The sequence below is a fragment of the Spea bombifrons genome, chromosome 4 (genome assembly GCF_027358695.1).
Source record: "Spea bombifrons isolate aSpeBom1 chromosome 4, aSpeBom1.2.pri, whole genome shotgun sequence".
In the NCBI taxonomy this organism is placed as follows: Eukaryota; Metazoa; Chordata; class Amphibia; order Anura; family Pelobatidae; genus Spea; species Spea bombifrons.
Genome location: NC_071090.1, coordinates 2,873,234 through 2,887,643, shown reverse-complemented (window position 1 = coordinate 2,887,643; position 14,410 = coordinate 2,873,234). Strand labels below are relative to the sequence as shown.

The following is a 14,410-nucleotide window of genomic DNA, read 5'->3' as shown; positions in this document are numbered from 1 at the left end:
AAGACCACCAGTCTCTGCGGTGTAAAGGGGTCCTCTCACGAAGATTAAATACAACGTGGGAAGCAATTCCCGGCCGCCATGATTTCCACCGGGCGAGAGGTCCCCGATAACGTGGAACTTAATGTATAAATAAGCAAATTCCGTGGATTTATCCGTCGGGCCTCCTAGAACCTGTTAAATTTTTTGGGAGCGTGAATGAAAAATCATCGTTTCTGGTCCGGTCGGCCCTTGTGTTTTTATTTTTTTTTTTACGGATTTCACGAAGTCTGCGAGTAACTTCTAACGGTTCTCGTGGCTTCCAGAACGTGGACGGAATCATTCCTACCTGCGGCTGGTTTTGTGTTTAGACTGTTTATAAAAAGACTTGGGGGGGGGTTTATTTACAGGTGAAATCGAGAAAATGTTACTTTAACGGAATGCTGGAACCGTGCGATGACATCTTAAAGGGGCTTTAACGGATCCGCGTCATTTTTCTGGATTTTCTCATAGGTTTCACAATCTCTACAGCTGGGGGGGGGAACGGGGGTCGGTTGGACAGCCCCGCTTACGGGGTCTGCGTTGAGCGCATCTAAAGCAATGCCGTCATTGGGGACTGCATGGATTTTTGTGCGATGTGCCTTTAAGTGCTAGAAAAGGGGACCGTACCAATGACATCTGAAATATGGGGGGGGGTTATGAAGAAGGGTTTTTTTCTTTTCTTTATGTAGCTATAAGATATAGAAAAATTACAGGAATCCATTACGGCCGCGAAGAGCCCGACTTGCCTTGTTATGGAAAGATTTATACGATGAATGTGCCTGTCCTGCAACGCGGATCGTCTCCTGCCCCCCCCCGCCTCTCCTTGCGCGTTCGTGCTCCTGATCCGTGTTGTTGCGATTGTCGTCGACGTTCCGGCCGTTTTATCGATTTGATATCAATTTATCGGTGATATTTTCAGACAGAAGCAGAATTCTTTTAATGCTGTAGCCGGCATGGTCTGCCCGGGGAAGGTTAATGTTATTGGGAAGACCTCAGCTTTGTGACTGTCGGGTGGGGGGGGGGATAACGGTTTAGTTTGGGTGTTTATTTGTTATGATTATAATTCTGATACATTGTAGTTGGATTTGATGCAGAAAGATGTTCATTTGTCTGTCTGCGTTTGTTCCGTACGGCTGGTGAGGTTGCCTTTGGCTGTATTCAGGGAAAGGCCGTGATTTCGGGGTTAACTGTAGGGGTCTCCTCCGAGGCTTCTGATGCCAGCTGCCGGCCTGACTGTTTCCGGTGAAACGCGTGGCGTCCGCAGAGATGCGATCAGTCTATTCATCATGGAATTTGTTTTAAAAACCTGTTTGTATGTAACATGTTTTAAGGATTCAGGAAATCAAAGGTTAAGCAGGGTCCAAAATTATAAAGGGACAGTTTAATGCCCCCGGGTAAAGAATATATTGGGTGTTAAGCTAACCCAGACAGGGAGGGACCAACTACAAATTGTGAACGCGTTGCCCGTCCGGCAGAAAACATATAGATGAGATGTTTGAAACGTGGTCTTGTTGCCATAGCAACCACTGAAATGGCCCAAGGGGCAGAAATGTTGGTTGTTATGGTAACAGATGCAGAGAGAGAGAGAAAATACAAATTTCAGGTATAGACGGCTGCTGGTGTCTTTTTCTTTAGCTTAATGTATGGATCAAACCTGTGCAGCGTCTTTCAAACGGTTTGAGTGGCTTTTTAGACGGTGCGAGGGGGGCTCGTGTGACGTTTATGGAGAAAGAGACAAGACTTTTAATGCCTTTATTTACCCCCCCAAGACCAAAATATCCATGTTTTATTTATTTAGGTTTTTATGATGTGTGAATATGTAATATTATATTAGAATCCAGGAAAAGCTCCCAGGGGTCTCCAAAGCACTGGGCTTGTTGGCAGAAAGTCCCATCATCCCCAGCCATGGCGCTTTTGGCATTATAGTTTTTTTGTTACGTTGTATCTTCCAGCGCTGATATTCATTCCATTCACGCTTCTGCGAGATTCCCATGATCCCTCAGTGCAGGCTGGATTGGGGTCCTGCTGTCGGCCCGGCTTTCGGGGCCCTCCTTGCATTGTTTAGCAGACTGTGCCCGACCCTCTTAGGGCAAAGGGGGCAATAAATAGGATTTGGAGTAACCTGGTGGGTGACAAATCCCCCCCCTTAACTCTTCATTAAAGCTGAAACTTGGCAGGTTTTTTTATTCGTTTTAATTCTCCATAACCGCAGACTCTCCTTCCTGTTTAAATGAAGCGTTAATCGAACCCAAATTCTCCGCTAATTCCGAATAAAATCACCAAGAATTCTCATACCAGGAAACGTTAACTTTGATGCTAAGCTGTGTTTAACCTTTTAAGCGCTGAGCGGGGTATACACTCCATTGCCTGACACCCCCCTCTAGCGCTTTCCAAGATTCAGAGGCGGAAGTGTCGGAGGATCTTGCTGCCACTCTATATCATTTCGTACTGTACCCCATCATAAAGCCCCCCCCTTAACGTTTACTACTGACATTGGCTGCCTGTATGAGATGTTTGGGTGCGTTTTACTTGTCTGACTACTAAGCAATACAGGAGACGCGGCGTTTCAACAATAAAAATATCAGACCTGCCTTTTGTGTGCTGCTTGGCAATTTATTCCTCCCCGCGCCCCCTATGCAGTTTTCGTAAGATGCCTTCTTCCAAAAGGTAGGAAAGTGATAAAAGCACTTACCCGCAGTACAAGCTGCAGCTGCCCTCCTGCCCATCGTGTTTGATTTGACATGGTGCTGATCGGTGGCAGAGTGTAGACCCCGGCCGGGGGTCCCTTTAACCACCCCTCTTACAGGAGCCACAGAAATAAACAAAGCTTCCTGAGGCGGTGTTTGGCGTTCATGTCTTTAATAACCTTCTCAAGGACAAAAAAAAATACATTTCACATGGAAAGTGTCTGCGCAGCCAATCAGAGCCCAGCGGCTACAAAACGCAATTAACCCCGAGCGCATGTAACATACGTGTCATTATAACCCCAGTAAATGTCGGACGCGTCGTCTCTCGCGTGTTCGTTATAACCAGACTGGGTCAGAAAATCCCAAGACCGGGAAACCTATTCCAGACAACGAACTGCGAACCAATGTCACGACCTGGGGGGCTCCTCCGCCGAGCAGGACCAACCCCCCCAGGGCTACGCGGAGTCCTCCGAAGGGTCTTCCCGGCACTCTGTCGTTGGGGCGCCGTAGAGCTCTAGCTTGGTACGGCCTCTGCGGGCGGCTGATTGAGCTGTTGCTTCTTATTCGGATGGCACAGAAACTGCAGCTTGCGCGGCAGCAGCGTCACTTCCACGGACATGGCCTCGTACTCTTCGGAGTCTATACTGAAGCGACCCTCTGTCCCCTAAACCAGGAACGAGATAAACGGATGCTGCGTTATACCGAGCTGCGATCCCAACAGAGAACAGGAACGACCGGGAACGCGGTTACCTGCGGGATCCGCACCTTACAGGAACTGGCGCTGAGGACGGGACTGCCTGCCGGGCAACGCAGCGGCTCGCGCATCTTCTCCGACCTGCGGAAAAGGGACTTGTTTTACTGCTTGGCCTGGAAGAAGCTATGTACTCGTATCCCCCGTCGCTAGTGCTTAGAACAAACTTCCCATCATACTCCCAGCGGCCCAATTTCCATGTCCTAATTGACGCAGGAAGTTTGTGGGTGTGGTTTAATGTTGGCCCCACCCACATACATGCTAATCCGCTCATGTTCCCCATTCCATGCATGCGCTCTTCGGATAGGCTGCGACATGCTGTGCGTTTGGCGTGGCTCTTAAGTCTCTCCCTAGCGAAACATTTCTAGTTTTGAAGCAGACTCACCCCAGCTTAATGAAGTCTCCTTTGCTGATGGAATCCGGCTCTACGCAGATATTCATGGAGTCCAACATGCGCTAAACGGTAAAAAAGAATAAGCGGATTATTTAAAACGGGGTCGAAACAAACTTGCAGGAAACGGCTAACACGTCATACAGCGCCGCGGAGTATGATGGCGACGTAAATATAATATCAGCTGCATACTGAATCTTTCACTGTAGTGCAAAATATTTAAATCTCTGATAAACGGATCCTACACGACTTGAAATAACATTTTCCTGATGGGGTCCCTTTAAATGAGCCGCGGCGTCCGGCAGAATCATCGCATGCAGACTCACCGAGAAGTCCGGCTGGTGGTTCTGTGTCGCGATGGTCAGCTCTACAGCCGAGACGTGGCTTTCCTGCCAAGGCTCGGGTTCTGGTTCCGCCGGGATTTCTGTAACGTTCAATCAGCAAGAATTACATTTATGTCGTGAAATGTGGGCCTGTCCCTTTAAATGGATCAAATATGGAGGAGATGCCAACGTGTAGCCACACCCCTCCGGCCCATACTCCTCCCACCTGACAAAACTTTTCTAACTAAATTTCTCCCTACCCCCCTCTAATGCCTGTTTACAGGTTGGGGGCTCCAATGATTTTTTAATAAAAAATATAAATAAAATCTTGCCCCAAACCCACCAGACCGGTCCAACCCATCCCGGCCATCCGGTTATTAAATAAAAAGAGTGAATCGGGGAGAAGCTTACCGACTTTCGGTGGTGACCAGTACCGAGCGAGTCTCCTGTATATCCGGACGTACAGCGAGGGCCTGGCGATGCTCGGCTCCGGTTCCTCTGGGGGTCTCTCCGTAGGTCCCAGGAACAAGATTGAGGCTTCGTGCTTCTGAGGCCATTCCTGTGGAATGCGTTAATAATTGTTTAATAATGTAACATTTTGCCTTGTTGGTATTTTTTTTAACCGTGTATATACCGTGTGATATAAAAACCAGAAACTGACGGATCTGCAAAGGTTTACTGCCTAACGCGGGGGGTCAGTGGGACAGAATCTTTAATACAGAAAACGCTTTTGGTTTTTAAGGTGCACTTTCGTGAAGGGATCCTGATTTGGTGATGCACTGGCAAACGGAGGGTTAACCCACTCCCATCATGCCTCTGCACCCCCCCCCGTCCATAGGACCCGTCTGCTCTGGGTTCGTTACCTTCAGAGTGCTGAACCAATGCGCTGCCCGGATCTTCAGGGGCCCGAGATACCAGTATCTGTAACGGGAAATCAGGCCGACGCACAGCTTAGTGCCAGAGAAAAGACATGCGCAACCAGGGAACAGCTTTAACCCCTTCACGAGCACTGCATTATATCCCACAGGGACAAGCTGCAATGTCCTTGTACCAATAACACAAACATAAAAACAGCCCACTGCTGCCCTCTGTTGGCGGGTGTGTTGTAGTAACTCTACGAATATCTCTCATCTTCACCGTTTCCCCAGTAAAAGTCACAGCCCCCCCACGCCGGTCACGGGACTTACTTGCTGGCTTTAACAGCGGCGTCCCGGTAACTCCCCCATCGCAACGCGTTCAGGGCAAACACCGGCTGCTCTTGTTCTCCCTGCAGTAAAAAAAAAGCAGACGGAGCTGAGGTCGGATACCGGCAGAAAAGGACGCGGAACGTATATATACCCCGTCTCTGCGCTATCCATCAGAATCTTCAACATCCCTCCCTGACGGGAAGCACCGGCAGAAGCCAACTCCCATCAACCCCAGATCGCTTGTTTATTTCCGGAAGGCTTTATCATCCGCATACGATGGCCGTACCTTTATCTGAAGAACATCGAGGGGAACAGTTTCTCCTTTCAAGATGGACAGCGTCGCTTCTGAGATGTGCCTAGAAGATAAAAGGGTCACAAGGGCCCCGATTATACCCGCTCGACATCAACAGGAGTCGCCCCAAACAGCGCCCACCCCATCCGGCTGGCAAACGAGTGTATAACGTACAGATAAATCAGTGACCGGCCCCTGTATAATGTATAGATAAATCCGTGAGCCGGCCCCCTGTATAATGTATAGATAAATCCGTGAGCCGGCCCCCTGTATAATGTATAGATAAATCAGTGAGCGGGCCCCTGTATAATGTATAGATAAATCAGTGAGCGGGGCCCTGTATAATGTATAGATAAATCAGCGAGCCGGCCCCTGTATAATGTATAGATAAATCAGCAGGCCAGCCCCCTGTATAATGTATAGATAAATCAGTGAGCCGACCCCCTGTACAATGTATAGATAAATCAGTGACCGGCCCCCTGTATAATGTATAGATAAATGCGTGAGCCGGCCCCCTGTATAATGTATAGATAAATCCGTGAGCTGGCCCCCTGTATAATGTATAGATAAATCAGTGACCGGCCCCCTGTATAATGTATAGATAAATCAGTGAGCTGGCCCCCTGTATAATGTATAGATAAATCAGTGACCGGCCCCCTGTATAATGTATAGATAAATCAGTGAGCTGGCCCCCTGTATAATGTATAGATAAATCAGTGACCGGCCCCCTGTATAATGTATAGATAAATCAGTGAGCCGGCCCCCTGAATAAATGTACGAGGTGTCTTAAGAAGTCTCTCACCATTAACTATACATTATACAGGGTCGACTCAGCCCTACCTACATTTTAAATTCCCGGCTTAGTGAATCAATCCCAGAGGGAGGGAGGGGGCAGGGGTGGAATAAGGATAAATCCTCACACCGGTTATCACACGTAAACTCATCCTGGTCGGAAGGGTTTGAGGAAGGCGCAGAGTCCTGCCTTCCACCGAGGATCCCACAATTCCCACAGAATAACCCAAAAACACGAGGGAACTCCGCGCGTCTGCCACTTACTGCACTCTGTTGTCTGTCTCGGGATACAGGGTCCGGCTGAGAGTGTTGGTTGTTCCCAGAGGGATAAATCCGATGGGGATTTTACTGAAGGAAGCCTAGAAAAAAAAGTTAAATAAAATAAAAACATTTATCAGCCCAATCTGTCTCATTAAACAGACATTCCGTATAATATATATATATTAGGGGCGCGTCTATATAATGCAGATGAAGACATACGGATGCAAAAAAGGTGGGAAAAGCAGAAGGCGCGGGGTTAAAAAACAAACGCTCCACACCCTCCATTTATTTGAATATTAATACTTTCATTAAATTACGATCTCTATGTTGCTTTTTTAAGTCTCAAATCACCCGAATCCTCTCTTATATACGGTTAGAACGTCACGAAGCAGGAAAAAAGGAAATGTGGGTAAACCTCGTCAAAAAAAGTGCAGCTGATTAAAAAACTGCTAATTTGGAGCGGACGGGAAGCCGGGATTTTCACGTCACGTTCGCCGTACCTGATCGGCTCTGCGGAGGAGTCCGGTGATCACCTGGAAAAAAACAAAAACAGACCTTATTTCTTATTGTTCCCGAATCATACAGATTACCAAAACGAATAACATCCACCCCGTCCGCCGAGCCCGGAGGAGACGCCACTCCAGCCACATCGAGCTCTAAAACAATGAATTACTGTTTAACTTTAAATTAAAAACCGTATTTAAAGTCCATTCCGGTTTTAGCCGCAGCCACCGACCATGTATTATCACCAGAGGAACGCGTCGGTATATGTGGCGATACTCTGGCGTTACGTGTCTGACGGCGGCTCAGTCCGGCCCTCGGTTTCCCGAGTCAGACTTTATGGCTCGGAGCCCAAATGTATCGGCGTGAAGTCTAGCGTTTGTTAGTAGGAGCGTCTCACCTCTTGCAGCGTCCCATCCCCTCCGGCCACGATGATCAGATCCGTGTTCTCCATCAGCTCCAGGAGCTTCTTGGCCTGACCTTCATAATCTGTCTGAAAGGGGGAAAGGAAGGGTTAAACCCCCAAAAACACAAGGCAGGATCCTTAAATGTGAGATCTACTAAAGTATCCCAATCTACCCCCGACTCCTTATCAGACTGTGGGGAACAATAGAACGGCTCGGTCTTAATCACCGACGAAAGTCTATGGAGGAGCGATGAGATTTTTTTTTTAAATGTTATAATAAATACTTTGCGATTTACTGCCCTGCTTTCAGAGCGAAATTAACCCCAGAGGAGAGGGCCGTTTGTTCCCCGGCGCGCTGTATTTTCAGCGCTCGCATCCATCTGCTCTCTCAGAACAGGGAATGCTATTTTTATATCATAATCAACAATCTGAGAAAAAAATGAAAATAGCTCTCTGGTGATTAACGGTTGAGGCGCTAATCACCCGTCATCATCCTGATCTGTCAAAGCGATGCAGGAACGGGAGGGGGGGGGGGTAGTTTTTTTTTTATATATACTTTTTTTAGTGCCAACCAGCCCACCTGTCCTGATGTACCCCGGGGGCTCTAGTTAAAGGGACAGAGCAGCCATCATATGCACGTTAACGCATACAGAAGTCTCTTTTCATGGTATCCCCTTTACAGATCGGGGGGGGCATTCTGCGAAATCCCCCCAAGATGCATTTGCCCCCTTTCCCTGCCCCGTCCTATTAATGCCGTGCAGGAGAGCCAGTATTGGCTCAGAATGTGTTCGGGGGCCGGGGGGTCTTATGAGACCCCCATAAACATGTGCAGAAAGTACTGATTGGCTGCTTCAAGCTCCATCTTCTCCTAAAGGTAAAAGTATTTAAGTTACCAGCTAAAAAAAGCCCAAAACACACAAAATCCTAACTTTCCACCGTCCCCACATTTAACATGCGCAGCGGCAGAGCTTCTAATTTTGGAGCAAGGAGGTGGCTAAAAGCCGCTCTAATTAATCCGTAACACTTGATTGCATTTCCAATTCCCCCTCCTCTTCCTTCTACTTCCAATTTTCTTTAGTGACTCACAAGACAAAAGCCGCGACCCACAAAGAACAACCGCGAGTTATCATTTCAGCCGCTACCTTCCTCCCCGCGCCCTAAAAATACCCCTCTCTGCAAAAATCATCCAGCAAAAGAGGACCGCGGTGTCTCTCAACGGCCCTTCAAGATACCCTGCCATTACCCAGCGCGTTTTACCCAGATCTGGAAACAGAATTGTAAAGATCCAAAGCGAGAGTGAAATGCGTTGGGTGCATCAACCCGGCATCCTACCGCCCGACCGAGGAGAAGCTGGCGACCTCACCAACGCCTCGAAGTGTCCTTAAATAATAAGCTTAATCGCCAAACACTGTAAATATCTGTTACACAGAAATATATGTTTTTGTATTTTTCTAAAAACCTGCACCCATGGAAACGAGATGTTTTCTTTTATTTAAATGTAAACATGCATGGGATAGACATACGGCTCCTGAATCTAAGACGAGACCAACGACTGATTAAGGTTTGAGTCTTTACAGCAGGAGAAACGGGCGACTAGACGGGGGCCGGATGGGGCCGATCTGCCGGCAGCTTCTATGTTTCTATATGACATCTTACAAAGCATGGAGTTTTATAAAAAGGCGAGGGGCTATGGAATCTGGAGGATCATAACTTGTTTGTATTTAGTTGCTGCGCTTCTTCCCTCGAGACGTGGAACCTTCCGGAGCTCGAAACGCCACACGCCACGTAGCATGTAGCGTCAATGCGTCCGACGGCCCATACAGAAGCCTCCTTCGCGCCGTTTATATAACGACCCCTTTAACGATCGTCTCCTATCGCTCAGTAACTCACCTTCACGACGGTGACATCCACGCCAGCTAGGTGCAGAATCGGGGCCGCGTTCTTCTCAAACAGGTTCCGGGCTTTCCTGACAATGAAAGAATGGCTGGGTGTTTACTAGGAACGCGTTCCCCTTCAGCATTCCGTCCCACGCAATACTTTCCTCAATTTTCTTTTATCTTTAGTTATATAGCGAATTACACAAACCGCGGTGTATAATTATTGGTGCATTTTGGGTACAAATGCATCCATTCCACTAATTATGACCCGAAGCATTGCCAAAAATATTTATTATTGTTTTGTTTTATATAATATCGTGCAGGACTGTACAACTGGAAATAATAATAATAATAATAATAATAATGATAGGAAGAAAGCCCACAATATAATCCATGCTTTTTGCTGAAAGGTGTATATATATAAAAACATTATTATTATTAATTGATTTAAATAGCACCATCCTTTTCCACGGCGCTGTACAAAGGGGCAAACCTGATTCTATTGATCGAGTCGTTTACTCAGTTGATTGACTTTCTACCCCATCGGGGTAAATAATACCGCTTATAGCTGGGGCAGATCGGCAGATTAATGACCCCAAACAAAAACTGGGAGTGAATCAATAGGGGGAGCTTCAAACGGACAAACAACACGCTTGGGCGTCGGGTCCTTATGGATACCAATCAATTGAATGAAGACTACGGGTGATTAAACCCCCTAATCGCACAGATCAATGGCTGCCGCTTTAACCGATTCCCAGGACTGCGGCTTTAATAAAGGAAGCACTTATTCCGGCCCAGCTGGTTTTCTTTTGTGAATAAGCCCCGGACGCCCGATCTCACGCTGCTGGTTCAACGAGATAATGGGGGGGTGCAGACGAAAACATCACCGCAGCGCCGGATATAAACCACTCACCCTTTACAGGCTGCCGGATTCAGGAAAACGGTTGCCTTCTTCACCGCCATGTTAGGTCGGATCATCTGGTCTCCAAAGACCTGCGGGGGAGGAGGGGGGGTAAGGATTTGTAGCATAAAACATTGTACACCAAATCAGCTGGTGGCACGTTATACCAAATATACCATCACCTTCTCTACCAATAGACACCTCGATACATATAATCACATGACTTTTAAACCATATTAGCAGGTGGGGGCCAAAGACTGTATTCATGGCAATTCAGTGGAAACAAAGTAACCGTCACTAAGCGGCGCGTTTGGTTACTGTTGGCAAATTCCCCATAAAACACTACAGGGTCCGGGTACTCCTAATACTGTTTGTAGGACTACAGCTCTCATAACGCACAGCCAGCCACACTCCGCTCCATCTTATCGGGAATGCCGTAGGGCAGTATAACGCGTACCCCCCTTCCGTAAGCACTGGAGTCCAGAGCGGGGATACGGGACGCGTAGGGGCTGCTGCCCTCGGCCGCAAAGAAGAAGAGATATTCTGGATCCCGTAGTCACGCTGGCGGCTACAAGGACACAATTTGCATGATTAATCCCCCGTCTATATTACTGCGATCATGCAAATCGTACGAGCGCGGCAGAATAGCTGCCGCTTGATTATCCTGAAGTGCGTCATTAGTCTAGGAGTTCGGCACTTCATGTCACCGCAGACGGCTCCGTAACGTGTGCCGGGATGGTAGGTTTTTTTAGTCTATGGCTCACCGGGACAAACAGGGTCCGGCAAGACAGACAGACAGAGAGACAGACAGACAGAACGTTCTCCTTGAGCCGACAGCAGCACGTGGGACGAAGCCGGACTGCTGCAGCTACAAAACCTATTAAAATACACCCCCCCCCCTTTAGCAATAGCCGGTTACCCCACCGGCTCTCCACAAGAGCTGACACAGCTGGCAGCTAATAACGTAGGAACTCTGCCCTCCTTACAGCTGAAACGGCATCTCACCCGTCATTAAGCAGCACCGCCGGGGGGCTGCCGGGAGCAAAGATGGGGTAATTGACCTCTTTCCCTGCCGCGCGGCAGCAGAAAAGGCCGCTGGAGTGAGCGGGGTTCGCTGCAATCGCTTTCCCCGTCAGCTGGCAGGCATTTATTTCCCTTACTAACCGAATTAAACTGCTTCCTTAGTAGAGGACACTACAGCTTGAAAATCCAAGCTGCCGTGATCAAGAGTGATGTGAGTTGCGGTCCAGAAACAGTATCAGGACTCCATCGTGTCACCTGCCCCTTCTAACGCGTGGCGGGGGGCGCCTCAGGAGGGTCTAATGAGCATCACACACCCTCAGTGCCGCGGCAGCTTTATGAAACCAGACAGACGCTTTCCAGGTTTAAACCAGCCTGGAGGACCGTAACAAGCACTCTGGCGGGGACAGAGAGGACGTTTGATTGGTTTCTGGGAATCCGCCGTACGCCAGGAAAGGTCGTTTTAAGGCTACGAGCCATGGAGGGTTTCTCGTGTTCGGGGGGGGGGGGAGTCGGAGAACGACACTCAAATCAAATTATCGTTTGCCAAAAAAAAAAAGAAATAGAAACGTACCTGCGCTTCTTGGCAAGCAGCCCGTCTTAGCAAGTTATCGCTGGAGAGGGGAGAGAGGAGGGAGAGAAGAGAAAGAGAGCGTTAATAGTTTGCATTAATAACCTGAACTCAATTCCATTCTTTTTTTTTTTTTTTACCAAAAAAATGTATTTTGGAGGTTTTGAGCATTCTTAGGCAACTTCTGCCCTCATTTGAAGGCCACGGGATACAACTCCCAGCATCCTTAGTCAGCCCACTTAATTCGTTATTTCCCGTTGTGCCTTACGCAGCAGAGAACATATATAAAGACTATTTGCACACATATACCCGCTCCTTTTACGGCCCGGGATTGGTAAATATTTATATGTTGTGTGATGGTTCACATCGCAACAATTGTATCAAAATATTTATACACATATCATATATATATTATGACATCACACTGAAATGTTTACATATACAAGGCATTTTTTTATGTATCATTCAAAACAAATTGCATTGTACATTTTTATAAGTTAGAAACACAAATCATTTATATCACGATAGGCTACTTTTAATAGTTTTGCCCCATTTTAAATTTAAACAATTTCATTTTCAGCACTGGTTTCTTCTGCAGTTCTACATGAATTTAGGCAAATGGGTTTTCTGATGATTAATTAGCCTTTAAAACTTAAACTTGGATCAGTGGCACAACGTGACATTGGAACACAGGAGTGATGGGAGTGATAAAGGGCCATTGGAACACAGGAGTGATGGGAGTGATAAAGGGCCGTTGGAACACAGGAGTGATGGGAGTGATAAAGGGCCATTGGAACCCAGGAGTGATGGGGGTGATAAAGTACACCTATGAGATTCCATTTCCAGCTACAATAGTCATTTACAACATTAACCCCGTCTGCGCTGGATTTCTGATGTATTTAATGTTATTTTAATGGACAAAATTAGCTTTTCTTTCAAAAACAAGGATATTTGTAAGTGACCCCCAGTTTTGAAAGGTAATGTATGCATCACATAATTAATTACAAAATCAGTGCAACGTCATTTAAAGCCATTACAGCTTTCTGACACATTCCCAAGCATTCCGGAAAGCGCGTTGTATAGATTGGGAATGCTTTTATGGGCCGATTTGGGGTTGGCTGCCATATTTATTAAATTCGTACCCCGAGAAGTCACTACTTACCAATATTTCCCATAAAGCCAATTCCCTCCGTACCCCAGCAGGCAGAATCCCACGGTGCTCTTCTTCCAGTGATTTCGAAGAGTCTTAAAGATGCGGACAACCCTGGCCATGATTGTCCCCTTAAAGAAAGAACAAAAAGGATTAATCGATTGGCAGAGAGAGTATCGCGATGCACCTTGCTGAGTTTTCTGGTGCCGGTGCTTATTTATTTATTTTGGAAGAGGTTATAAAAAAATGCCCCCCCCCGGACTGTCACGATTGTCACTAAGCTACCGCTCTCCTCTCTGTATCACTGGCTGTCACTCACCTGTCTCTCTCGTCTCTGTAACACTGGCTGTCACTCACCTGCCTCTCTCGTCTCTGTGACACTGGCTGTCACTCACCTGTCTCTCCCGTCTCTGTGACACTAGCTGTCACTCACCTGCCTCTCTCATCTCTGTGACACTGACTGTCACTCACCTGTCTCTCCCGTCTCTGTGACACTGGCTGTCACTCACCTGTCTCTCCCGTCTCTGTGACACTAGCTGTCACTCACCTGCCTCTCTCGTCTCTGTGACACTGACTGTCACTCACCTGTCTCTCTCGTCTCTGTATCACTGGCTGTCACTCACCTGTCTCTTTCCTCTCTGTATCACTGGCTGTCACTCACCTGTCTCTTTCCTCTCTGTATCACCGGCTGTCACTCACCTGTCTCTCTCTCGTCTCTGTGACAGTGGCTGTCACTCAGCTGTCTCTTATTTCACTCCACCACTCAGTTTCTCTGCTTTCTGCCTACCGCTATCTCCCTTGTCCTGGGGCCCCTGCCTCTCCCTGCACGGGGCCCCTGTCCGCCCCTGTGCGGAGCCCCCACCTGTGTCCTCCTCTAGGTCGCACGTTGTTCTCCTCGGTGCTTCCAGCATTCACACCACACACCGCGTGTCACAGATTATGCGTCCCACCGGAAACCGCCTCCCGGCTCACTCTGTTCCGCTGTCAGGAGGTTCCGGATGCGGGGAGGGAAAAGTCAGGGCAACTTACCACTTCGTTCCTCCTTCAGAGATCAGGAAAAATAACCATGGCAACTGCACACATGGCTGCCATTTAATTACACAACCTGTCACATTGTTATTGTGTGACCTTTACAGGTGAACATGCATGTATATGTAACATATATAATAATGTGTCCCCAACATATGTAATATATATAATAATAATGTGTCCCCGACCTATGTAACATATATAATAATGTGTCCCCGACATATGTAACATATATAATAATGTGTCCCCGACA

General features: G+C 47.6%; 1 protein-coding gene across 1 annotated transcript; it reads right to left on the bottom strand.

The window, feature by feature from the left end:
* Positions 1–2,860: 2,860 nt before the first annotated feature.
* Positions 2,861–14,085, bottom strand: AGK (acylglycerol kinase). The gene is made up of 16 exons (XM_053465296.1): positions 13,991–14,085; positions 13,141–13,259; positions 11,982–12,021; positions 10,400–10,479; positions 9,500–9,575; positions 7,604–7,696; positions 7,203–7,235; positions 6,706–6,800; positions 5,644–5,713; positions 5,358–5,437; positions 5,034–5,091; positions 4,582–4,729; positions 4,174–4,271; positions 3,842–3,912; positions 3,456–3,540; positions 2,861–3,369 (listed from the first exon to the last, which is right to left on the bottom strand). The coding sequence occupies exons 2-16, from the start codon at positions 13,248–13,250 to the stop codon at positions 3,220–3,222; spliced, it is 1,287 nt and encodes a 428-aa protein (XP_053321271.1). The 5' UTR covers positions 13,251–13,259; positions 13,991–14,085; the 3' UTR covers positions 2,861–3,219.
* Between the last annotated feature and the right edge of the window lie 325 nt (positions 14,086–14,410).